Source organism: Prionailurus bengalensis, chromosome B1 (assembly GCF_016509475.1).
Source record: "Prionailurus bengalensis isolate Pbe53 chromosome B1, Fcat_Pben_1.1_paternal_pri, whole genome shotgun sequence".
Taxonomy (NCBI): domain Eukaryota; kingdom Metazoa; phylum Chordata; class Mammalia; order Carnivora; family Felidae; genus Prionailurus; species Prionailurus bengalensis.
The window spans coordinates 127,547,279-127,572,091 of record NC_057344.1 but is presented as its reverse complement, the minus strand read 5'-3'; the positions used below and the strand labels follow the sequence as shown (position 1 = coordinate 127,572,091).

General features: G+C 36.1%; 1 protein-coding gene across 7 annotated transcripts in view; it reads left to right on the top strand.

Moving 5' to 3' along the window:
- The window catches only part of SMARCAD1 (SWI/SNF-related, matrix-associated actin-dependent regulator of chromatin, subfamily a, containing DEAD/H box 1), a 79,600-nt gene that overhangs the window by 33,904 nt on the left and 20,883 nt on the right, over positions 1-24,813 (top strand). For 6 of the 7 annotated variants that reach the window (XM_043572171.1, XM_043572181.1, XM_043572180.1 and 3 more), the window contains exons 7-10: positions 7,199-7,300; positions 8,838-8,919; positions 10,343-10,734; positions 20,286-20,485. In XM_043572171.1, coding sequence (XP_043428106.1) covers positions 7,199-7,300; positions 8,838-8,919; positions 10,343-10,734; positions 20,286-20,485 — 776 coding nt within the window. Of the gene's footprint in view, positions 1-7,198; positions 7,301-8,837; positions 8,920-10,342; positions 10,735-11,046; positions 11,425-20,285; positions 20,486-24,813 lie in introns of those variants that run through there. The other variant, XM_043572182.1, reaches the window with a different exon arrangement.

Genomic DNA, 24,813 nt, shown 5'->3' with positions numbered 1-24,813 from the left:
AAAGAGAGTGTGAGCAGGGGAGGGGTGGGGGCAGGGGTGGGGGGGGAGAGAGAATCCCAAGCAGGCTCTGCTGTTAGTGCAGAGCCTGACATGGTGCTTGAACTCACAAGCCCTGTGATCATGACCTGAGCCAAAACCAAGAGTTGGACTCTTAACCAACTGAGCCTCCCAGGCACTCTGAAAATAGACTTTTAATATATGGTTGAACCAGCACCATTTCCTCCTCTCCAGTGTGACAACTAATTATAATTCTTCCAGATGACCTCTTTGATAACTTAAAACTGCTCATCTAAAAATAATTATGGTTATGCTTTTATTGGGTTACTCTATATTTTTCCATTAACTTTTGCTTTAAGAATAGAACTACTGAGGCCTCCCAGTGAAACCAGACATAGTCCTCCCTGTCTGCATTCAAGACAACACAGTTTCTTTTTGGTAATCAAAATCCGTCACCCCTGACCAGTATAGTAACTTGTTTTATTTTATCTTTTTACCTGTGACTTAATGGTATAAGAAGCCCAAAGTAGCAAGGTAGCAACCTCTACCCTAATTTAATGGGATAATTGTTATGTCCCTCCACGGAAGCATTCTTTTCTTGTGAACTAATACTGATGGGAAGTTAAAAATTCTGTGATTGGGTTTTAGGTATGGAGAGTAGCTATAGTATAAGAGACTAGGCCTACATTTTAGTTTACAAATCTATATATAACAGTTATGGGGGAAACAGCATCAAATTGGTGATTCAGAGCATTTACTTTGCTTGTACATCCTGTTGAACAACACATCGGTCTTAGGCGTTCTCTATAAGTTCATGCTCTATAAGCGATACCACTGTTCTGTGGTAGGTTTTGAGGCATGTGGTGAAATCACTAGACAAATTCATTGATGCACTTTTCTTAGTGACCTGGTCAGGAACACTGTGGTATCATTAGTGTACTGTGTGAATTAGGTTTATTTATTTTTTTTTTTTTAAAAAGTTTTTTTTTTTTAATGTTTATTTTTGAGAGAAAGAGACAGAGCATGAGCCGGGGAGGAACAGAGAGAGAGGGAGACACAGAGTCCGAAGTGAGCTCCAGGCTCCGAGCTGTCAGCATAGAGCCTAACTCAGAGCTTGAACTCTTGAACTGCAAGATCATGACCTGAACCAAAGTCAGACACTTAACCAGCTGAGCTACCCAGGCGCCCCTCAGTTAGGTTTTCTATATATCTATGTATATGTTAGTTGCTTATGGGTTCCATAACACAGCAGCACAAACTGGGTGGCTTAACCAACTGAAATGTATTGTCTCACAGTTCTGGAAGCTAGTGTGTCAGAAGGGTTGATTTTCTTCTGAAGGCTTTCCATTTCTTTTTGTTCCTGATGGTACGCTGGAACTTTGCCGTTCCTTGGCTTGTAGATCCTTGCCTTCATTGTCACATTGCATGTTCTTTGTTGACATGTCTATCTGTAAATTTCCCCTTTTTTGTAAGGATACCAGTTGGTAGATAGGGTTCACCCTAATTTTAACTTCATTATGTCAGTAAAGACCCTATCTCCAAATAAACACATTCTGAGGTGCTAGGGTGTTATTTATCACATGAATTTTGGAGGGACACAGTTCAACCCACAACTGGTATTGCCAGAGCAGGTAGATAGGAAAGGCATCTTAGAGTAGATTTCTGTTACTGTCCTTTCCATGATGAAAGGGGTCCAGTGTAATCAACTTGCCTCCAGACAATTGACTGACTCTCCCAAAGAACGGTGCTATTGTCGGAACTCCTTGTTGGCCTGTGCTCTTGGCAGGTTAAATATTTGTTGGTAACAGTAATCAGATAAATCTTGGTGTGGGACCATCTTGTTGATCTGTATACACAGCCTCTATTCCTGTTTCCATGGCCATTTGTTTATAGACCCAGTGATCAAGCATTCAAGTGGCTGTGTTGTTATTGGTGTTCACAAAATAGATCATGTTGTCTTCCTCATTACTCAAAATTTCCTCTATAGTAGATGCACTTTGACGAACATTCCTAAGGAAAACTGTTGCTCTTGCATTCTGTTCTCAGAAAAACTCTTGAGAAGTTCAACAGTGCACCTCTTTCCCAGACTTCTGGTCACCAGTCTTCTATTCTTATTCTCTTCCTTAGCTCCTGTCCATCATATATCATAGCTCTCTACCCCTGGCCACCTCTTTTTATACAAAGTGGATGGTAAGATTACTGCCCAAACCTTTCTTAAATGAGGCTAAATCATTTAACCTCAGTTGTTTGTTTACTTCACTTTGGGCTTCTTCTAATAGTATGTGAACTCTTTGAAAACCAAGTTCAAGATTTCCCCTCACTTTATCTGATTGTAAAGAATTCCCCAAATGCCATAAATCCTGTTTGAAGGAGGGGCAGAGTAAAGCAGAAGTAGGTACCGTGGGAGCCTGGGACAGCTGCAGAGGCAGCTTATCTGTTCCTCCTGAGCCTGCTCAAGTTCAGTTTCAAATCTCCCATTTTCACTTAATGATGGGTTGCTGCTCTTCATACTCAGTTTTAAGGTTGGTGGGTCAGATAACCAGATCACATAACAACTCGAGTCTCATGGTCACTTGATGTGCCATGATCATTCTGTTCCTATCAGGACTCCCTTTCAAGCCAACGATTTTTTCACAAGAAGACATCAGTCCCTTCTGCTTTTATTAAATCTTTTTTTTTTTTTAATGTTATTTATTTATTTATTTGAGAGAGAGACAGGCAGACAGGCAGCATGAGCAGGGGAAGGACAGAGACAAAGGGAGACACAGAATCCGAAACAGGCTTCAGGCTCTGAGGTGTCAGCACAGAGCCAGACACGGGGCTTAAACTCACAAACCATGACATCATGACCTGAGGTGAAGTCGGACGCTTAACTGAGACACCCACGTGCCCCAAGTCCCTTCTGCTTTTAAAATGTGAATTTGTTCCAGGGCAGTAAATACGTAAAACAGCAATTTTAGTATAACCTAAATTTTATGTTATTTTTGTGCAGTGTTGTTCATGAGAAGTACTAGGTGAACACAGAACACTGCATCCAGCTGCACTGAGCCACATAGATTACATAAAATGCACACACCCCAGACATGTACTGGCTGCCTCATTTCACCATGCTTATTTTCCCACAAGGCTGTGTTTTGCTATTCTTTCACATTGGTGAACTTTTCTATTGGAAAAACACCCATTCAACATCCCAAACATATTAAGCAATTTCATTAAAAAATATCAGGTAGTACATATAAGAAGGTTTAAGTATTGAGGAAAAGCTTGAAATAAATGTTTGGGAAGGAATGAGAACATGTGCTGTATCCTGAGCCACAGGCATAAAGGAATCCACATTGTGGAGCATCAGAGACAGTGCCCCAAAATAATATGGTTGGACTGTCATCAAATATTGGGAAGTCATAAAGAAAGGCGTAAAGAAATAGAAGAAAAGGAAAGATTGTTGAGCATCTGAATTAAAGACAAAAGTGAAAAAAGTCAGGAACAACCTTTTCCGTATAGATCTTTTTTTTTTAAGAAAATAAGTGTGTACTGCGGAAGTAGCTTCTTTTGGTGCCCGTAGTGGTTGCTTTAGTAGCTGCAAATAGTGCTACAAATTCCTAAGCCATCGGGTGTCACACAAAGCCATGAGTGCAGATGGGAAAGCTGCAAAGAATTTTTCAGCTGTGATATAAAAGTAAACCGAAGAAAGCAACTATACATTGAATTAAACTCAGATTTCATGAAACAGATATTTGTTGTGAATGCATGCCTCACAGATCCCAAATCTGAAAAACGGAAAACGGGAATTAAGATTTTGAAACATAGCATTACTGTGATATTCACTACTAGTGCCAGGTAGAGACTCGGAGCTGAAACCAGCAGTAGTTTATCACTGACCAAACTACGCTATGCCTTTTAAAAGAAGTAAGTCAGCCTTAGAGTTCACTACTGGTACAGGGAAAATGGGTGGAGTCCCCAAATCTGCAGTGATACTTTTACTTAATTCTCTGTTGTAAGAGGATTTTTGCAAAAGCAAAAACGAAAAGACTTAAAACCTCTTCTAATGCATCAAGCCTCTCTCTCTACAAAAACTGAACTCAGCCCCGTTTTTTTCCTTCTTTTTCCTCAAAAAACCACCTGAGATAGCCTTGTGATAAATTTATGATTACAGCATTTATGGCTTATTGTTTAAAGTGAGTATTTAAGACACTAATTGCTGTTATTGAAAGTGAGAATGCAGATTTGGTTATAGAATTTTGGAATAGATTTAACATCAGAATTTCATTAGTACCATTGTAAAAACCTGGAGTGATAAGAGCATTTGTATTATGTGTGGTGGAAAACTCTCCTTACCTTGATTTGCAATTTTGAAAGATTTGGTTCTTACAGAGAAATTTTTAAAACTCAGAAAAAGGTGTGTTGATTGAGGAAAGAAGGTTGGATTTGAGGAAGTAAAAAGTGGAGATGTTGAAGAGATAGGGTCCCGCTGATGATCTAGCCACAGAACTCTTGTAGTAATTTGCTCCTGATAGCCATGTGGATACAGAAAGTAATCATGATAATGATGGTGAAGACTAAAAGGCTACACCATGACAGCTTAACACATCAGGTTGTCAGATGCTTTAAGTGTTACTGAAAACAGTTGTGCTGGTTTGAAGATACTGGTTTTAGTACTGAATACAGTAAGAGTCCTAGCATCCAGTTGCATTTAGAACCTTACAGATGGCATTAGTATGAGAGGAGGAGGCTAGCAAAGGAGCAGAAATGTATTTATTTTATAATTTATCATTTATATTTTCAGCCAGTATAGCAGAGATAACACAAGGACAGTGAGCCGTGCTGTTCCATAGCTGGCGTTAAGAAATTTGTTCATTTTCAGATAACCTTTTTTCTACCGCTTCACAGTAACTCACAAGCAGTCCTTCCAGTGCTAATATTCCCAGGCAAGCTTCAGTTTACATTTATTGTGGTATTTATGCATTTCTTAGCCATTTAATGTGTGTGAAATTGTGCTATCCTGTTTCAAGGATCCTTCCTCTTTTTTTTAATGTGTCACTGATGAAGCTTTTGAATGTTGTGCCTCTAACACGATTTTTCTGAAACACTAATTTTTTATTTTCCTGATTTTGCACAGTGCAGTAATTTTGGAAATGGCATATGTTATATTGATTTTCTTGTGATTGGGGCTTTTAGAGACTTCATACAGCATCCTTATTAGCCACAGATTCTTTGAGAATCATTGCATCTACTTGGTCATGACGCCCAAGTGACAGAGCACCTTGTAGTGTATCCTGGGCCTCCTACGGAACCTTCTCAATCTTGGCCTCATTCATAACTGACAGTGTTAAGAGAGCTAGTTCATAAACAGATTAAGCAAAGAGGCCGATCCCGACCGATTGTTCTGCTCCTTTTTAGAGTTAGACAATATGTACCTTTTCTGTTTCCTTTTTTTTTTTTTTTTCTGAACGGCATTTGCAGCATGCCCCAGATTAGACGCCCCCATAAAATTCATGAAAGTGGTGTGGTGGTTCCCAGAATTGGGGGGGAGGGGGCGGTTATTTCCTATTCTTTGGCCTGCATGTGTCTTCCTGAGGTACCCATGCTTCCTGCTTACCAAGTCCAGTTAGTGATGTCTTCAGTGTAGGTGATTAAAGTGATATTCTGTGGACTGTGCAAAACCATCAGTCCTAGAGTACTATATTATGAAAGAGCAGGAGACCCCTGAAGACTGTGAAGGTATATCTATCCCTGACCCTTCCCAGATGAAAACAAATTGCTTTTGCTTGTCATTTCTAATTGGGATGGGGCAGTGTGTGAAGAAGCATGATAGATTTTAACTGCACGGTTATACTGATTTGCTCCATTAAAAATACCATACTGGTATAGTAACTGCTAGCTACAATTGGGGTTATCACCTCTATGTTTATGATAACTAAAATAATTCTCCAAAACCCATCACCCAGCTTTTGTATAGGCCAAGGAGCCACAGTACATTGGGATGGGATGGTGATACCAGTTTCTGCAGTTCCTTCAGTAACATGGTATTGCTGCTGTGGCTGATTCTGCTTGTACTTCTCTTCTTCCTCTTTCTTCTTCTTCCATTTACCCCTCCTCAGTTTTAGGGACTTGAATTTGTCTCTTTCCTGCGAGAATGGCCCTTACTCTCTGGGCCAAGGAGCTAACATGAGATTACTGCCAGTCCTAAATATGCCTGTTCCAACTCTCTATTATGGAACAGGAAAAATAACCACAGGATTAACTCATAACCCTACAGCCCACTGAGACAGATTTAGGCCCAAACTCTTTGTGTCACTGGTGTAACCACTGGACTACATAGGTATATGTCCCTGCCGTGTGGAACTTTGTCACATTTCTGTGTGCAAGAGAGGTATCACTCACAATTTTTAGTATTTGTACTTTGGGTAGTGAAAAAAAAACCTAACAATTGTTGGATAAGGAAGGAGGTAAAAGAAAGCATGAGACTGTGTTTTTCTAGATCTTGTTTGTGTAGCATGTGGTACAGTTGTAAGCAGAGTTAGGTAAATGATTTTTGATTGACTAAAATATAAGACTTTTCCTATGCATGACCCCAAGAATCTTTTTTTTGCTTAAATGTGGAATTTTAACCATTTTTTTTTAAGTGAAGTTAAGTGACAAAAGAAGAAAGTGATTATATGAGTAACACTAATTATTCCCAGATTAATGTTTTGGTTTCACATAAATTCCTATCATTGTGTTACTTTTATATTGTGGCTGAACAATTAATATTTGAGCCATTCTATAAATCAACACTGAAGTAAAAGTAACTTTTTTCTCTCAGTATTTGCAATTTGTAGGGAGGTATAAAATTGTGAGCATAGCTGAGATATTTGAGTCATTTTCTTTTACTTGCCATTAGGTTGGAAAGACTTCAGTATACCTGAATTATTTAGGGTAATTTGAGGAACATTCTAGTCTTTTAGCAGATTTATTTCGAGTACTGTATGAAGTGTGAGTTACTGGATATGTAGTCAGGGTCTTGCATTTTGTGATCTTAAAGCAGCAATATTCTTTACCCTTAAAGATATAAATTTGTCAGTTTTCACAAGAACAGAAAGAAACATTTTTGGATTCTTAACTGAATGTGGTAAGTTCCAAATCAAGCCAAAATATAAATGTAATTGTCTTAAGACTTAACGTTATAGGTGATCTCCTTAATTGTTTTTTTCTCCCCCATTAGGGAGAAGAATCAAATGAGTCTGCAGAATCTAGCAGTAATTGGGAAAAACAAGAAAGTATTGTATTGAAATTGCAAAAGGAATTTCCCAATTTTGATAAACAGGTGGGTAGTCATGAAAAGATGTAATCAGTGTGTATTAAATGTTTGAAACAAAATAGTGTTTGCGATCAGCTGTGTAAAATCTCAAGATGCATTTTACATTTTTCTAATTAAATACTCTTATCACTATTATAAAATACTTTTATACTACTTGTTAATTCCTCACATTGTTAACTGTATCAGCATAACAGCCATAATAATAACAAACATAACCGTAACAGTTGTAACTCCTGTATAAAATGTGAATATTTAGAAAACCAAGTTAGCTGTTCGCTTTTTTCATATTCTTGTCCTTTAAATTTCTCATTAAGAATTTTAAAGGGGTGGCTGAGTGGCTCAGTCGGGTAAGCATGTGACTCTTGATCTCTGCTCAGGTCATGGTCTCACAGTTTGGTGAGTTTGAGGCCCATGTCAGGCTCTGCACTGACAGTGTGGAGCCTGCTTGAGAGTGTCTCCCTCCCTCTCTCTCTGCCCATCCCCTGCTCGCTTGCTCACTCTCTCTCTCTCTCTCTCTCTCTCTCTCTCTCAAAAAATAAACAAATAAACTTAAAAAAAAAAAAAAGAATTTTAAAGTGTCGGGGCATCTGGCTGGCTCAGTCAGAAGTAGGTCCGACTCCTGATCTCAGGATCGTAGATTTGAGCCTCGCTCTTGGTGTAGAGATTACTAAAAAAATAAATAAATAAACTTAAAAAAAAAAAAAAAAGAAATTTACTTATTTTGTTTTAATTTCTATTTTTTTTAGAGAAAGAGAGAGCACACATGTGTGAGTGGTGAGCCAGGGAGAGGGGCAGCGGGAAGGAAAGAGAGAATCTTAGGCATGCTCCACACTCGTTACAGAGCCCGATGCAGGGCTGTATCCCACCATCCTGGGATCGTGACCTGAGCCACAATCAAGAGTCAGTTGCTCAGCTCAACTGACTAAACTACTGAGGCACCCCACCCCCAGAAAAGAATTTTAAAGTGTAATATTACATCTTGGTACTTTAATATTCCATAAGCTTTGTTTTACTTGTTAAATAGTAAGAAGAATTTCAGAGCCAAGCATGCCACTGGTAGAAGTGCCTCTGTTTAATCACATAAATGTATGTGGAAGCACATTATTTGTTTAACATTTAGAATACATTTACACTTGCATTATTTTATTCAGGTATATGCACAGGTAGTATTTTGATGAGCTAAATGCAAAATCTTGTTCTGTTTGTTCTTTACATGTGTTGAAACTATATGTTTTGAAGTTGGCAGTTCGTAAAAGCCTAACTGCATGTTAAAGTTTGAGCAGATATTTTTGATCCTCAAGTTTTCATAGCACTTCATAGGGAGAGGAGAAATGCAGAAAAAGTCAAACTGCTTTTCCTTTGAAGACTTACGTATTCACCCAAGTACATATACACAGAAAGTATCTGTAAAGCAGCATGAAAACAGGTGTGAAATAATCAGATATGAATTTTTAAGTGATTGACTTATTTTTAAAAGAGTATACAAGTTCTACAAGTTGCTAATTTTAGATTTTTAACAAAAAGATCAATGACTTATTTCTAGGAACTAAGGGAAGTACTCAAGGAACATGAATGGATGTACACAGAAGCTTTAGAATCTTTAAAAGTGTTTGCAGAAGACCAAGGTAACTAGCTCCTTTGTCATAGAAAGCACATACTTCCCATTGTATTCTGTATTTTGGTATATAAGAAAATGGTAAACCTGTGAGCTAATAAGCAGTGAATGGGATTGCAAAAGATACTGGAAATAATGATGTAAAAAGTTTTTAAATGAGTAGTTTCCATATGTTAATGGCACTATAAAATGAAATAGAAAATATTTTTTTCTGTTTAGCTAACTTTTTTTTTTAATAGGGCTACTTTTAAATTGCCATGTATTTTTGAGCATAAAAGAAACATCTTTTTAATATTTTAACATCTCTCAGGATGGATCGTATGATTGCTTGTGTTTTATAATCACTGAAATATAGGTGTCCTAGCCTGCCCTTACATGAATATCAAAAGTGCACCACTATCAGAAACCTAAAAGACGAATATCACTGGCATGGAAGAAAGTCCCTAAACCAGTATTGGAGCACTTTTAACTTTCAGAACCAAACAGTAGAGAAGTGGTGGAGAAGAGTTGAATGTTTATTCACATCCTTAAGCAATAATCAGTTAGATCAGCTCTTCGTAATTTCAAAGCCAGTTTAAAAAGGCCAGTACAGTGGCATTGGGGTTTTTTGTTTTCATTTTTTAATGAAGTCTTCTAAGAAATACCCTAGTATGGGTGCTCTTGATGGTACAGAGAATTGATAGTCTGCGGAAAGAAGGAAGCCACCAAATCACCAGTTCTGAGTCTGAAGAATGATTCAAAAGAGATAGATTGTGAATGTGGAGAATTTAAGGAATACTTTATCCAATTTATTTTTCCTTTTTTTGACATATGCACCAGAATGAATGTATAATAATGTGTAAGTCTGAAAGTTCTTTGAGTCAGTAGAACAAACATCCTAAACAGTAAACTAACGTGTTATAGGCTAACTGATAAGAGCTAACAGAACCTCTTCAATCACAGACATCTTAGAAATCTATGGAATACGATGGATAAACCAGCGAAAAAGTAGCAGTGCCTTTCAGTAATGATATATTTAAATAGGTGGAGATGGCAATGGAAAATTAATATAATCGGAATGGTTTTAATTTAGGGTGAACATTGTTTTTGCTATACCCATCAGTGTTGGCATAGAGATGGGGCTGCTAAGTGACATTGGGGATATCTTGTGAATATGCAGCTGCCATTTATATTCTCAGGACCTTTGTTAGGAAATGGGGGTTTATATTCGGTTTTTTAAAACTTACCACCTATTTTTTAAACTAATTATTTCAGCTCATTGTACGACTTCAGATTCTACTTCAGTATTTCTCTTTAAAGTATATCAAGATTTAATAAATTATAGTTGAATTCTGTATTCAAAACGACAATATCATGTTTAGATATTTTTTTATCTTACTTGAAGGCTTGTATTTATATCTTTCTAATTTAATTATTTTTGTCTACCTATATAGATATGCAGTATGCTTCACAAAGTGAATTTCCAAATGGAAAAGAAGCTTCTTCAAGAAGTCAGAATTATCCTAAAAATTCAGCTAAAACAAAACTGAAACAGAAATGTTCCATGAAACCACAAAATGGTTTTAATAAGAAACGTAAAAAAAATGTATTTAATCCTAAGAGAGTTATTGAAGACTCTGAATATGATTCGGGTTCTGATGTCGGCAGCTCACTAGATGAGGACTACAGTAGTGGTGAAGAAGTGATGGAGGATGGCTATAAGGGTAAAATTCTTCACTTTCTTCAAGATGCTTCAATTGGTGAACTAACTTTGATTCCTCAGTGTTCTCAGAAAAAGGCTCAGAAGATAACTGAACTCCGGCCCTTTAATAGTTGGGAAGCTCTGGTAAGGCTACATTACTTTTTTTTCCCCTGTCTGTGTGTATGTGTGTGTGTGTATATATACATGTGTGTGTGTGTGTTTAATTCACAGTACTGTTTATAGTCAAGGTGTCTTCAGCCCAGGGAAGCATAGATGGGTCGCCTCATCCTGTGTAGAGTCAAACATTACTTTCATTGTAAGCCAATAGTATTTCAAATAGTGTCATATGACCTAATTTTGAATGAATTAAGGGGTGATTTTCCTGAAAAAACCCAAGCTGATTGGCTGGGCATACTGTCACTCATTCTTTTGCATAGAAACTTGGTTCATTTCACTGCAGAAGAAGAAATTAGAGCTTACATTTAGGAAGGAGTCGTTTGCTAGCCTGTTCTGATCTGTTACTGCTGAGACTCCATGCAGAAAGCAAGAATGTGGCAGAAATTTTACTACAGCTACTTGAAGAGCAATAGCAACGTCCAGGGGAGCTCCATGATTCAAATACCAGCCTCAGTGTTTTATGCTTCACCTCAAAAGAAGCAATTGTTTATTTTCTTTTTCTTTTAAAAGTGACAGCTCAATCTCTAACATGTTTTTCTTGGTTAAACAACACGGCCATTTTATGGAGTGTAGCAGGCTGCAAGCGTTTTTTATTGGAAAGATAGTGTGTGAAGCCTAGAATTCAGGCGTTAGGTGAAGGGAAGGCATAAGCAACTGGTAAGTACACTTTGCATGATCGTTTTATGGAATTTGATCTATAAACAAATGTTATCCAAAATACCTGTATTTTGAGTTTTGTAAGTGTCAGCAGTCAGCAAATCTTACTCATACAGAGGAATAGAAGAACTCTGTCTTTTAAATTTTGCCTTGACTTTTGTGAGAATGGGGGCTTTTATATCATGAATTGTATATATAGGCCCTGCTGTGAAAACACTGTGGATGGTTTTTTACAGCTTTAGAAGATCAGCTGCCTCTTGAAGCTTTATAAGTTTTAAGGAAGTTTCGTGCTCTATCTTTGGGAGGAAAGTTGCACTTGTGATTAATTTTATACTTGTGACAAATCTGTAAGAGCTAAGTTCCCTTAGTGTCTTTAAAAGTGGCAGTGTGGGAGGGTCCCTGAACAGTGGTTCTAGAAAGCATTTTTTAAAAAGTTAAGATATTTGAAAAATAAAGAAACAATATTGCTAGTATTTCGTAGCTTAAAAAAAATAAAATAAATAAAGCCACTCGTTTTGCCTGCAGCCTTTGCTTTTCCAGAGAACATCTGTCAAAGCAGGCCCTTTCAAAACTTGTTCGGCTTTGCCTGAGTGATTATTTGTTGAAGTATTTGCTGAAGGGCTTTCTTGTTCTTCTTTTCTTCCTTTTCTTCTTTCTTTTAATCTTTAATGGTCTCCTGTGTTATTGCAGAGTCAGCTGCTTGGGCTTGTTGGGATTCTAATTTATTTCATAAGGAATGCAATTATCTGCAACCAGTGTATTTAGTAACTGTAACTACTTGCCCAAATATCTTACAGTTAAAGTAAATTATACCGGACTTATATGTGCCAGATGCTTTCAAAAATATTCAAGTTAACATGTAGAAAGCATATTTCCCCCACTAATTAATCGGCATAGTTTAAATTAGTCTCAACATGATTTTTTTGTAGATTATGCATTACCTTTTTAAACCCCCTGTTGCATCTTGCCTCCTCTCTAGAAATTAAATGCAAAGACGGTATTTAGTTGCTAGCTATTTAGCTAAATGTTGGTTATTTTATGTAACAGTTACAAAGTAAACCTGCTATTTCAGCAAAAACAGGACTTTGCTGTCCTGAAAAACGTAGGTAAATGAAGAGTTTTTGGAAATGAACAGTTAACATTGGCACATCCATGTATATGAGCTTTGAATTTTAATTTGCGTGGAACTTTTAAGCTCTACTTTCAGTCATTTTAGAATTTTGAATGTGACTGATTTAGGGAGCAATTTTGTATCTTAAAATCATCAAAGATAAAGTTAATCTTACGTACACGGTACTAAAAAGTTGTATATATGATTTACTACTTCATAGCATGTGAACTCTTAACATTATTGTTGAAGCTCTTTAGTCTTAATGATTGGGGAATTTGTGAGAACTTTAAGAGTCATTAGTATTTCATTTAAAAAGGCAAACTGAGCCAACAAATCAAGTACACATATGTTTTAATTATCATTTTTGCTAAAACAAGTCTACAACATTGGTAGATTAAATGTAATCATTACTGTTTCATTGCCTTATTAGAAAAACAATTTGTGAAAATTAGGTTAGCAGTGCCTTTTAAAACAAAATGTGGAAAGTACATCATTATGACTTTCTTGTCAGAATTACACTTTTTAAACATTAAATGTAAGATATTCTAGTCACCCTTATTTTTACATGAGAATTTGTTTAACAAAATAAGTGCATTGTTTACAAGGGTGTTTATGTTCGCAGCTTTATGCCTGTTTTCTTTGAACCAGAATTTATTGTTTGCCAGGTTTCTTCGTAAGTTTTCTGTTTTTCTGCTTTAGTAAAGGATGTGTTTTTTGTAAGAATAGACTTTGGAAATACAGCAAGCCAATGTCAGTTTAAAACATGCTATTAATGTGGTAAAATTGGTATTTTAATTGCCATATTTCACACATTTGATGGCATCAGTTCACCAACCACTTATGGGGTTTGTGTCTAGTCTTGTGCAGAGTATGGTGGGGACTGTTGTCTGTGATAATTTTATTATGCTGCGTCTTTTATACCTTAATCTGAATAGTAATGTGTGCTGACCAAAGGAAGATACCTGAGTAACTCATTCATGAATAACTCACCTTAAAACTTCATATATGCATCTGTTCTTCCTTAACATTTAGGTCAGTGTAGATGCAGTTTTCCTTGATCGCTAACCATGCAACCCAGGTTTTAGTTCATGCCAAAACACTTCATGCTCATTGTACTGTTCTCAACTGCTGGTAACTTGGACCACAGGTTTTCTTTTCTGCTTTGTTTTCCCAGTGGTTATTGTAAAATGTCTGCTTAAATTTGTCACTTAAAGCATGGTAATGCCTGTTCCTTCCTTCCTTATAGGGTCGTTTTCAATAAATTATGTTTAGGATGACTGTATTCCGGCTTTATTTTTATTTGCATAAGTTTGATAAACATTTATAAAATGTATTATAAATGCATTTTGAGTACTTTGTGAGCTGCTGCCAGGTATTTATAGCAGTGAATAAGATCAGGACTCTGTCCTCAAAAATGTTACTTCTTAGGTAGGGAGTTAAATCTGGCCTTAAACAATCCCTCCCTTCTTGTAGAAATTAAAAGATACTTGTATTGTAAGAGTGACACACTGTGGCAGGAGAGAGGTACTTCAGTATGTGGCTTTTTAAAAAAGTCCCCGAAGTGATACTTGAGTCTTTTAATCAAAGAGGTGGTAATCAGGGCCATATTGAGGTTCTTTTTTTTTTTTTTTTTTTTTCCACATAATTATCCAGCAAGTAGGAATTGCTTTTCCCCCCTTTCTTCCACCTGAAAAAAATAGCTTTATCATATTTTTTGGAGGAATAATTTTTCTTTGTCTAAAACAATACCTGCAAGAACAAAGAAGGTCAGGTTAGCCAAAATTCTACCAAAGATGCCCACCACTTAAGGCTTTGTTGAGCATCTTATTTGTGCACCATTTGTATATTTCATATTATGTAAATAGGACCATATTTTCTATGCTCATCAATAACTGTAGATTTACTAGTAGATCCTGCATTTACAGAGTCTCTGCATTTCTTAAAGCCTTTTGTGGTGAGGTATTTTGGTGAAGTATTTTATAGGATTATTAACATGCCTTTTGTCTTCAGGAAACAGTAATTTAACAGTAGAGTGTTCTTATACATTTCCCTAAGTGCCAGCTCATCTCTCTCTCTCTCTTTCTCTTCATCTCTCCATCTCTCACTTTCTCTTCATCTCTCCATCTCTCTCTCTGTCTCTCTCTGTCTCTCTCTCTCTCTCTCTGTTTCTCTCTCTCTCTGTCTCACACACACACACACACACACACACACACACCATTAATAAAGATATTATGGAATTACGTATTGAGATTTATTTAAGTTAATATAATTTTGAAGATCATTTTTTAGTATCTACATTATGACTTTGTAAATGCCTTTCTTAGCCATGTAGTATATTACATGATTACTTTTTTTTCCTTGCTTAGCATTTTGTTTTCTCTAGGTAATAGTGGTCTTGGTTTTACTTTGTCCAGTTTTCTCTATATTTATTATTTCAAACTTTCCCAGCTGTCTAAATTTCCCCTCAGTTTTAGACACTTCTGGTATTCCATTTGTATTTCATCTTCCTATAAAAAAAGTCTCATCTGGAATCTTAAGACCTGCTCTGGTTTAGACTGGTTGGATTATAGGCCCACTATTCAGCTGTGACCTTGGTATGTTATTTCCCTGACATCCAGGGGAATCCTTGTTGTCTCTTGTGTGTTGGATCTCTTCTTCCTGAATTTCATGCATGCCTCTTTATTCTCTTGGTTTTGTGAGTACATACTAGGAGGTAACAGGTGGGGGAATAATATAGTGGTGCTAGATCGCCTGATTTTGAGTCCCAGTTGTGACATTTCTAATATTTATCTGACCTATAGCAAGTGCTTATTCTACATTTCTTCATTTGTAAGTTGGGTGTAATTATGGTACTGACCTTTGGGAAGTCTAAGGGTTAAATAAATGCCCATTCAACTGAATTCTGGTTCTTAGAAAATGTTAGCTGTAGAGATCCACAATATTTTGCTCTGGAAGTGTTGTATATATTTCTAGTGAAATGCTAAGAAACTGTTGTTTTCTGCTTATCCTCCATATCAGTTATAGCCATATCAAATGCAACGTTTTTGGATCAAGAACAGTTTTTCTTTCTGTACTTTAAGCTGCCTCGAGGCTTTTAAACAGATTTATGGCTGGTTACAGTACCCACAATATATTAAGATGACATTTTTTTCAGCCTCCCTTTGTGGTAATTTGACAAAGGTCTGTCCAATGGGATGTAAGCAGAAGTATATTATGACTTTTGGAAAGTGCCCTTATAGGATCCCTTCTTCCTGTTGATTGAGATGTCAGTATGATAGTAGGAACCCCACGTATTGAGGATATGAAGCAACAAAGTAGAAAAATCCTTGACTTGGGAACCATCATATCGGATCTGAAGTGTTTCCACAGGTCTTCGTTTACATGAGAGAGAAATAAACTTGTTGTATTTAAACGCTTAGTGTTTTGGATTTACTGTTACTCATAACTGAACCAAATCCTGACAATTTCATCTTTCAGTGAAACCTTTTCCTTGAAAATCTGATGTTTTACATTCATGGACAACGTACATTACTGGATAGATTTAAATTCCAAACTGGCAACAATAATTTGGACCATCTCCGATGTTGGTTGGCTTAAATGGGAGGAGAGGTAGGGACAGTAGGAAGTCCCAAGGGAGGTAAATTTTGAAATTTTGACTTCAAAAATAACCAAAATGTCAAGCTCATTTAAAAATCTCAGTAACCAATCAAACTGATGCAGCTTGAAGTAAGAGTTACCTTTTGCACTCTCCTCGATTTCCTCTACAAGAATTTCAAACATAAAAAATTAGAATAAGGTGGCAAAGCCCCATGTCCTCAGCAGCAGCTTCAGTTCCTGGCTGATAATCTGATCTTGTTTCATCTATATCCTCATCCACTTTCTTCTGTCTCATATTATTTTGAAGCAAATCTCAGAATTCATTTTATCCATAAAAATCTAAATATATATCTCAAAAAAGATATTTTCCCTAAACAAAACTAACTACATTGTCACATCTAATAAAAATCATCAATAATTCCTTAATGTTAGGAAATATCCAAAAAGAAAATGTCTGCATTCAGTGTTCAAATTTTGTTTCTCCTAAATGGTGTAAGTTTTTTTGTTAAGTAATTTTGAATTAGAATCCATTAAATAAGGTCTACCTGCTGAGATTGTTTGATACCAGTCTTTTTTTTTTTTAATATTTATTTTTGGGAAAGCACAAGCAGAGAGAAGGGGACCAAGGGTCCAAAGTGGGCTCTGTGCTGACTGACTGAGCCACTCAGGACCCCATTGATATCAGTCTTTTAATTCTCTTTTAATCTGTAGGTCCCCCACCCATCTATCTTTCTTTCTTTTCCTATAATATCTTTGGTGAAGGAACTGGATCATTTTTTGTACAGTTTCCCAGTCTGGATTTTTCTCCTTCTGCTTCCCTGGTATAGTTTAACCAGATACAGTGTATATCTGGCTGTTTCTTTTTTGTAATGTTAGTTTATTTCTTCTCTAGATTCTGATGTAATTGAATTGATCTTCTTTGGGCCAATGTAGTTCTTTCTTATTTCTGGCCTTATTACTCTGGAAGAATTTTCTAGGTCCTAGATTATATTAGTCTCTATGAGAAAAGTGCCCATGGAGTTTTTTACTTTCCCTCATAATACCAGTTATTACACTTAAAATTATTGGTTGCATATCTTTCCCAATGACTGTAAACCACATGAAGATAGGGACTGTGTCTACATGCCAGGTACCTTCACCAGCTAAGCTAATATTTGCCAAAAAATTAAGAGAGCAGTAAATGGTAGTTGTTTACAAAAAAATGTTTTGTTTTTTTAAACTTTTAAAAGGTCTTTTTTTTTTTTTTTAATTTGGGAGGTACTAATTGTAGTGAAAAGAAAACAGTATGAACTTTGGAATCTTATCGTACTGTGTGACCTTGGAAATTGTACCTTGGTTTATTCATCCAGAATTGGTGGATTGATCTGGAGTTATTGTGAAGATTTAATGAGTTAGTGAATAAAAGACATCTGGTAGTTTCTAGACCATACAAGGCACACAATATATGTTCTTTATTTCCGGGTTATTCTTGTTCTCTCACAGACATACACATCATAAACATATACACTCACACACACCCACAAAAGACATGAGATTAGTTTTAGGCCTATAGTTTTGGGGTTCCTTTAAAAATATATTTAATTGGGGCACCTGGGTGGCTCAATCAGGTGAGTGACAGACACTTGGCTAAGATCATGATCTGACAGTGGCAGGATCGTCCTGCATCAGGCTCCACACTGAGCTTAGAGCCTGCTTTGGGATTCTCCCTCTCCCTCTTTCTCTGCCCCCTCCCTCTTGGTGTGCACATGCTTTCTCTCTCTCTCCAAATAAATAAACTTTAAAAAATAAAAATATATTCCTTTTTTGTTATTTTTTTTGAGAGAGAGTACATATACTCGCACAAGCAGTGGGGAGGGGCAGAGTGAGAATCTCAGCAGGCTCCATGTTGGGGCTCAATGCTGGGGCTCCATCACACCAACGTGAGAGCATGACCTGAGCTAAACCAAGAGTCCATGGCTCAACCTACTGAACCACCCCGGTGCCCCAATAAAATATATTTTAATTAAAAGTTCTTTTTTTTTTTTTAATTTTTTTAATGTTTTATTTATTTTTGAGAGAGACAGAGTGTGAGTGGGGGAGGGACAGAGAGAGAGGGAGACACAGAATCTGAAGCAGGCTCCAGGCTCCAGGCTGTTCGCACAGAGCCGGACGTGGGGCCCGAACTCACCAAACGCACCCAACCGTAAGATCATGACCTGAGCCGAAATTAGATGCTTAACCCACTGAGCCACCCAGGTGCCCCTTAATTAGAAATTCTAATAGAACCTCCTTAAAATCTTCATGGCACTTATTCTAATATACCCTGTTGTTTATGTGTAAATCCTTTCCTTGGAAAGCACAAAATGGGAGATCATATTGTGATTATTAATATTGTCCATGTGAAAATGTAAAGTAGTATGCAGATAACTTTGTATTTCACAGTGCCATTTTGTGAAGTGCTAAGTTGTTGTGTTTTTTAATCCTGCAGTACAATAATAACGTGGCTTTAGAATAGATTGGAAATTTTCTTTCCAACTTTTTCTATGTTAGAAGTGAAAAGTGCATATTATAAACACATTTTAGGGGCGCCTGGGTGGCGCAGTCGGTTAAGCGTCCGACTTCAGCCAGGTCACGATCTCGCGGTCCGTGAGTTCGAGCCCCGCGTCAGGCTCTGGGCTGATGGCTCAGAGCCTGGAGCCTGTTTCCGATTCTGTGTCTCCCTCTCTCTCTGCCCCTCCCCCATTCATGCTCTGTCTCTCTCTGTCCCAAAAATAAATAAACGTTGAAAAAAAATTAAACACATTTTAGTTAAATTATCATAGTATATCTTGTATTTCTATTATTTTAGCTTTTCTGTGAACTTAAATAATACTGTGATCACAGGGATTATTTAGAGTTGTTCATGTGATTCTTTTTTTTTTTTTTCAACGTTTATTTATTTATTTATTTTTTTATTTTTGGGACAGAGAGAAACAGAGCATGAACGGGGGAGGGGCAGAGAGAGAGGGAGACACAGCATCGGAAACAGGCTCCAGGCTCCGAGCCATCAGCCCAGAGCCTGACGCGGGGCTCGAACTCACGGACCGCGAGATCGTGACCTGGCTGAAGTCGGACGCTTAACCGACTGCGCCACCCAGGCGCCCCGTGATTCTTATTGTAAATAGGAATATGCTGAGTAAATAAGATGACATGAATCAAAATCATGTGTAGTTTTAACACGTAGTTTTACTCTAGTTTCCTTTATTCATTTCTGGATTGTGGGACATTTCTTTTTGTCCAGCCAGGTTGTTAGCTTTGTAGACAGCTGTGGGCTTTCTGTTATTCTTCACTAAAAATATTTTTTTATAACGTTCTTCAGGATATTCTTTTCAACTATCTATATAGAAAAATTCTAATTCTTTTACAGCTTTTACATGATGAAGTATTCAGTGTCTTCTTTAGAAAAAAATGCGAATACATTTTTGAAAGAAATTCTTTGAGCTTTCACAGAAAGCCATTTATACAAGCATATATGTATTGAAATTGACTTTTTAAAAAAGTTTTACCAAATTACTGATTGGTCATGGTTAACTTTTGATTCATGCGATATTTTTCCAAGCAATAGTCTCAGTTTAGGAACAAAATTTAAGTGACAAATAATAGTTGGAGTTTTGAAAGCTCGAGGGGTGGTACTTTGATGATAGATAGGGAAAAGTATATTTTAGGAAGATTAATCATGTAGTAATATGTCATAGGCAGGGAAAGTGATGAAAATGGGGCAAGATATCAGGTATGCAATTATACAATACTATTACTTTTGGTAATGAAGGCGAATCTGAGATTTTGAAAACAAAATTTGATAGGAGATGTTAACCATCACTTTAGAGTTTCTCCTATAAGAGAACAGCCACTAGGTTCAAAGTAATAACTAGCTTGAGATTGTGCATTTTGGGGGAGAAAGATATGTTTTATTTCAGCATGGTGAGTTGGAGGTGACAGTAGGATTTATCAAAGAGAAACATGGAAATTCAAATATAGACATGAAGAAAGAAACAGGTTCTCTTAGCACTTGATTAAGGTCATTAGTAAAATATTCAATGAACAAATTGTCTTTTCCTCATAAAGAAAGAAATTGATACTGGATTTTTATTTACTAGATCTGAACTGTTAAATTATTTTTCTTTTTATGCCATAGTTCACAAAGATGTCCAAAACTAATGGCTTATCAGAAGATTTGATATGGCATTGTAAAACACTGATCCAAGAAAGGGATGTAGTTATAAGGCTTATGAACAAATGTGAAGACATTTCAAATAAATTGACAAAACAAGTTACCATGCTCACTGGAAATGGAGGTGGATGGAACATAGAACAACCCTCCATTCTAAACCAGAGGTAATATTTGTTATACATACCTATTTCTTATTTTATCTCAGCTGTATGAAAATTCAGAACTTATTTCTGTATTGTGCCTAGGGAACTTACATGTGGAAGTTTTATGAAAACTAATGTTAGAAGGGAAGCCCAGAGTTTCCTTTAATGACACATAAGTGATGCAAGAATTATTTTTTATTGATACCCCTTTCCCCCGACCCTGCCAAGGGTATTTTACTCCATTATATCTTTACAGATTAGAGGGAGGAATTGTTATGGTCTTATATAACCTATGTTTTCCTTGTCTGATGACAGATGATTTCATATATAATCACAAAAACTGGAAAGGTGGTTTTAGCTACTACCCCTTTACACAGTTTGGTGCTTCAGAAAATCAGCTGCTTAATTGTATCAATGATAAAATTTGTCTTAGCTCAGTTTCTTTTTAATCATAAATAAAATGAAATTATTAACATATACTGTATCTGATTTAATATTTTAAATGCTTTCAAAAGCCCAGAGTTTTAAATCTCTTTCTGGAGTAGAAACATATCAATAATGAAAAGGACACTTATTAAATAGATTATGTAAGGAAAGATTATAAAAACTATATTTCCCAAAACTGCTAGTGTCAGTAAAATGCCTTTTCAGAATTCTTACAAAAAAGCAGATACTAAATTATTTTCAGTAAAAAAATTGTACAACAACCAGTACATATTAAAATGGCATTTTATAATTGTGATGCCCCCAGTTTGCATGGTGTTGGGATATTGGGATGGAAAGATTATTTTGAACTTCTTTAAAAGTTTATTTTTAAGTGGTTTGGGGACTCAGAACTATTCAGGATACTTCCTTTTAAAGAAATGTATAAAATTGTTTACTGTGATAATATTTATAGTGGCAAAAACATGGAAACAATCCAAGTTCCTAAAATCAGAGAATAGAATGAATTATGGTATGAATAGTTAGAGTGGATTATGGTATATCCATAGTATTCAGTAATACGTAACGTTAAAAATGAGTTACATTTGTTCAGAATATTTCTGATAGGTATTTAATAAGATTAGCACTAGGTACTAAAATTAATTACCTTGGTGATTTTATTTACTTCTTCTAGTCTTTTTCTAGTCAATGATCAAAGCATATTTGCTGATCATTGGTTAATTAAAAGTCAAGATATGGTTACTGGCCTTTAATAGTAAGCTACAATCTTTTCTGTGCCCTTCTAGGGTGCTATGGGATGGTGTAGGGAAACGTGATGCACTTCCCACAAAGAAGCTCTTTTCTCTGTAGAGAAAGAACTATGGCCATGTCAGCAAATTCATCTCCTAAAAGTGTAGTTGGAGCTGCTCCTTCTTGTTCTACAGCATTGGATATGGGGAGTTCTTCACTCTACAAGACTTACCCAGTTGAGTCTACTTTATCATAATTTGGATTTTAAAAAATCAAGTGCTTTATTGCATCACTTGAAAAATTTCTCTCTTAAACCCACATCCACAAAGTCCTGTTACTTGTAAATAGTATGATCAGGTAATACACTGTCCTTCCTTTATGCTGAGGAATTTTCTGATGAAATATTTAATAGATGAGAAAAATCGCTCTTTTTAAAAATTGCTCATTGGCTCTAGCCCGAAATAGAACTTCTAATACCTGTGTAGATAGTTTCTTGAGAGTTCATGTAAATGCACTTTTAGGGGGTGAAATTTGTTGTCTTGGTTTTTATTTTTAGCCAAGGTAAGAGTTGCACAAGCAATTTTACTTGGTATACTGGCCAGGCATCATTGCTGCTGAGCATAGAGACAATTAAAGTAGTTTTCTTGCCTTGGGAAAGGAGTTATTAGCATGGGAGGAAAATGTCAAACCATCCTGATGACTAAGCTACCCTGCTTTTCTTAACAGAACCAATTCTTTGTAGCAAAGTTTACGTTGAAGCAAAATTATGTTAACCATTTATTATTACAAATTTATATTAATTGTAACAGAAAAAAGTTGTCTTTCAGAGATAAAGGACATATAGACATACCAAAATCCTTATTAAAAATAAAGTCTTTGCAGAGGGAAATAAAATTTCTTGCGTGTATCTCGAAGCTCAAAACTATTACGTTCATAATTTTTATTTTAAAATGTCAAGACTAAAGATACCGAAAGTTAAAATATAATACAGTGAGGGAAAAGAGAAAAAAACCTCAGTATTTTTCCCTTTTTATTCCTACTGTTAATGTAGCCATCTCTCAAACTTTAGCAGTTGATCTAAAACATATTAGCTTTAAATTGTTTTATCCGAAAAGATTTCTCAGATGTTCAATATAAAATGTATTTAATTATATGTGTCCTGTCTTCTCTGGGCTAACTCTAGCAGGTTACTCTGATTTTGTTTGTCCTCAATTTGATAGGATGGTTTCCTATCATGTTCTAAACAGTTGCTGTGAAGCCTTTTGACAGTGATGTGGATGCAGATCAGTACTGCAGATGTGACTTGAGTAACTCCAAGTGCTATGATGTAAATATTTTAGCCGTTTGGATACTGTTAGTGCAAACTAATATTGTGGTATTGTCATCAGCTGTGTCACACTTAGGGAATATAAAGCTTTTGGTCAGCTACTATCCCTAATCTTATTTCATATCAACTGCTTGCAACAAGTCTCTCTAGACTATTTCTGCATTTTGAACTCACATTTAGCATATTATCTCCATTTCAAGCTTATCTCACCTTTCAAAACTTCGATACCAGTTTCTCCCAACAGGAGATTTAAACCCAATTAAATTTTCACTCTGAAAATAAATCCTGACTCTGGAAGGATTTTTTTTTTCCTCCTAACAAAACAAGTAACTTCAAAATAACATGCTGCCTCATTTTCTTTCATGGTCTCAGAAAATCTTAAAATAATTTTTTTTTTCTTTAGTGAGAGGTACCAAAAGATATTTATGGTCTGCTGATGAGAAGAGAGCACTTAAACTAATTCAGAAGGCGTGGGCAGATTACATTTTTATCTATAAACTGGTGGGGGGGGGGGGGTTATATGCAGTCATGAAAATTCTTAGAAAATGATAGAATGTCAAAATAAATAGAAGGTGTGATTGTACAGCATCTAAATATTAGATCCTGCTAGAGAAAGCATATAGCTGCCCTATTTTAAAAATTGGTCATAACAAATTGGATTTAAAGCATCTTTGTCAAAATCGCATTTTCATTGATCTTTTTGCCTTCTGAAGAAAGGATCTGTTGATGGGCAGCATTGTTGGGATACTAAGCAATAAAAAGTTATTGGAAGCTTAGATAAATCCAGTAGAGGAGCGTATACACAAAAATACATATGTGTGTGTACACATACACAAGCACACACATTGTATTTTTAAAACAAACATTTCAGTATAACAAAGCTATTTAGCATCTTGATAAGAAACAGCCAGCAGAGCTGTTTTGTGATATGGATGAAGCCATTTTTATTTGATTGAAAAACTCTATATAGTAGATGCTTCTCAAAACTCCTTCATCACTTTTTAAAGTTTTATGTATAGTGAAGAGTATTTTAACAGCTACACTAGTTTCTCAATATTTCTTGGCTATTTGTGATAGATCGATGTTGGGACAGCATGCTTGGAGCTTTGATGCATTTATAAATGATGTACTTTGCCCACCTTATGAAGTTTCATCATTTTCATAAAGTATGAACCTTACATGTGTGGGATGACTAAGGCATCAAGAGCGGCTCAAAAATAATAAAGAACTCAGTTTTGACCATAGAGCGGGTGGGTCAGGAGGAAAGAACTTTTTCATGTTCTGCTGTTGAAGGGCTGAGCTCTGGATCAGACCTAGATTGGATACCGTCTCTGCCACTGCAGTACAGTGCATTTGGATAGCTATATGACCTTGGGCAAGTTACTTCTCTTCTCCGAGTCCCAGAGATCAGCTCATCTCTAAAATGGGGATAATAATATTACTGCTTTATCATTAGATTATATGAAGTAATCATGCATGGCATGCCCGTAGCCTTGTGTCTGGAATAGAGTAAATATTCCAGTATGAGCATTTACTTTCACCATTGTAGAAAATTCATTTGGATCTGGAAATTAAAATATCTATGGTAATATGTTTTATTTATTATTACTTTTGTAGTGGCAGTTGAAATTACATGTCCAGGAAAACAAAGACTTTTTTTTTAAATGAACTGTAAAGATTTCAGCAATATTGCTGAATTTTTCCCCACCAATGCTTTTATTTTTTTTTAATGAGAAATGTTTTATAGATTGCATGCCCCACAGTTGAAACATAGATTTATTTTTAATTTTTTTTAATGTTTATTTTTGAGAGAGAGACCAGTGGGAGAGGGGAGGGGCAGAGAGAGAAA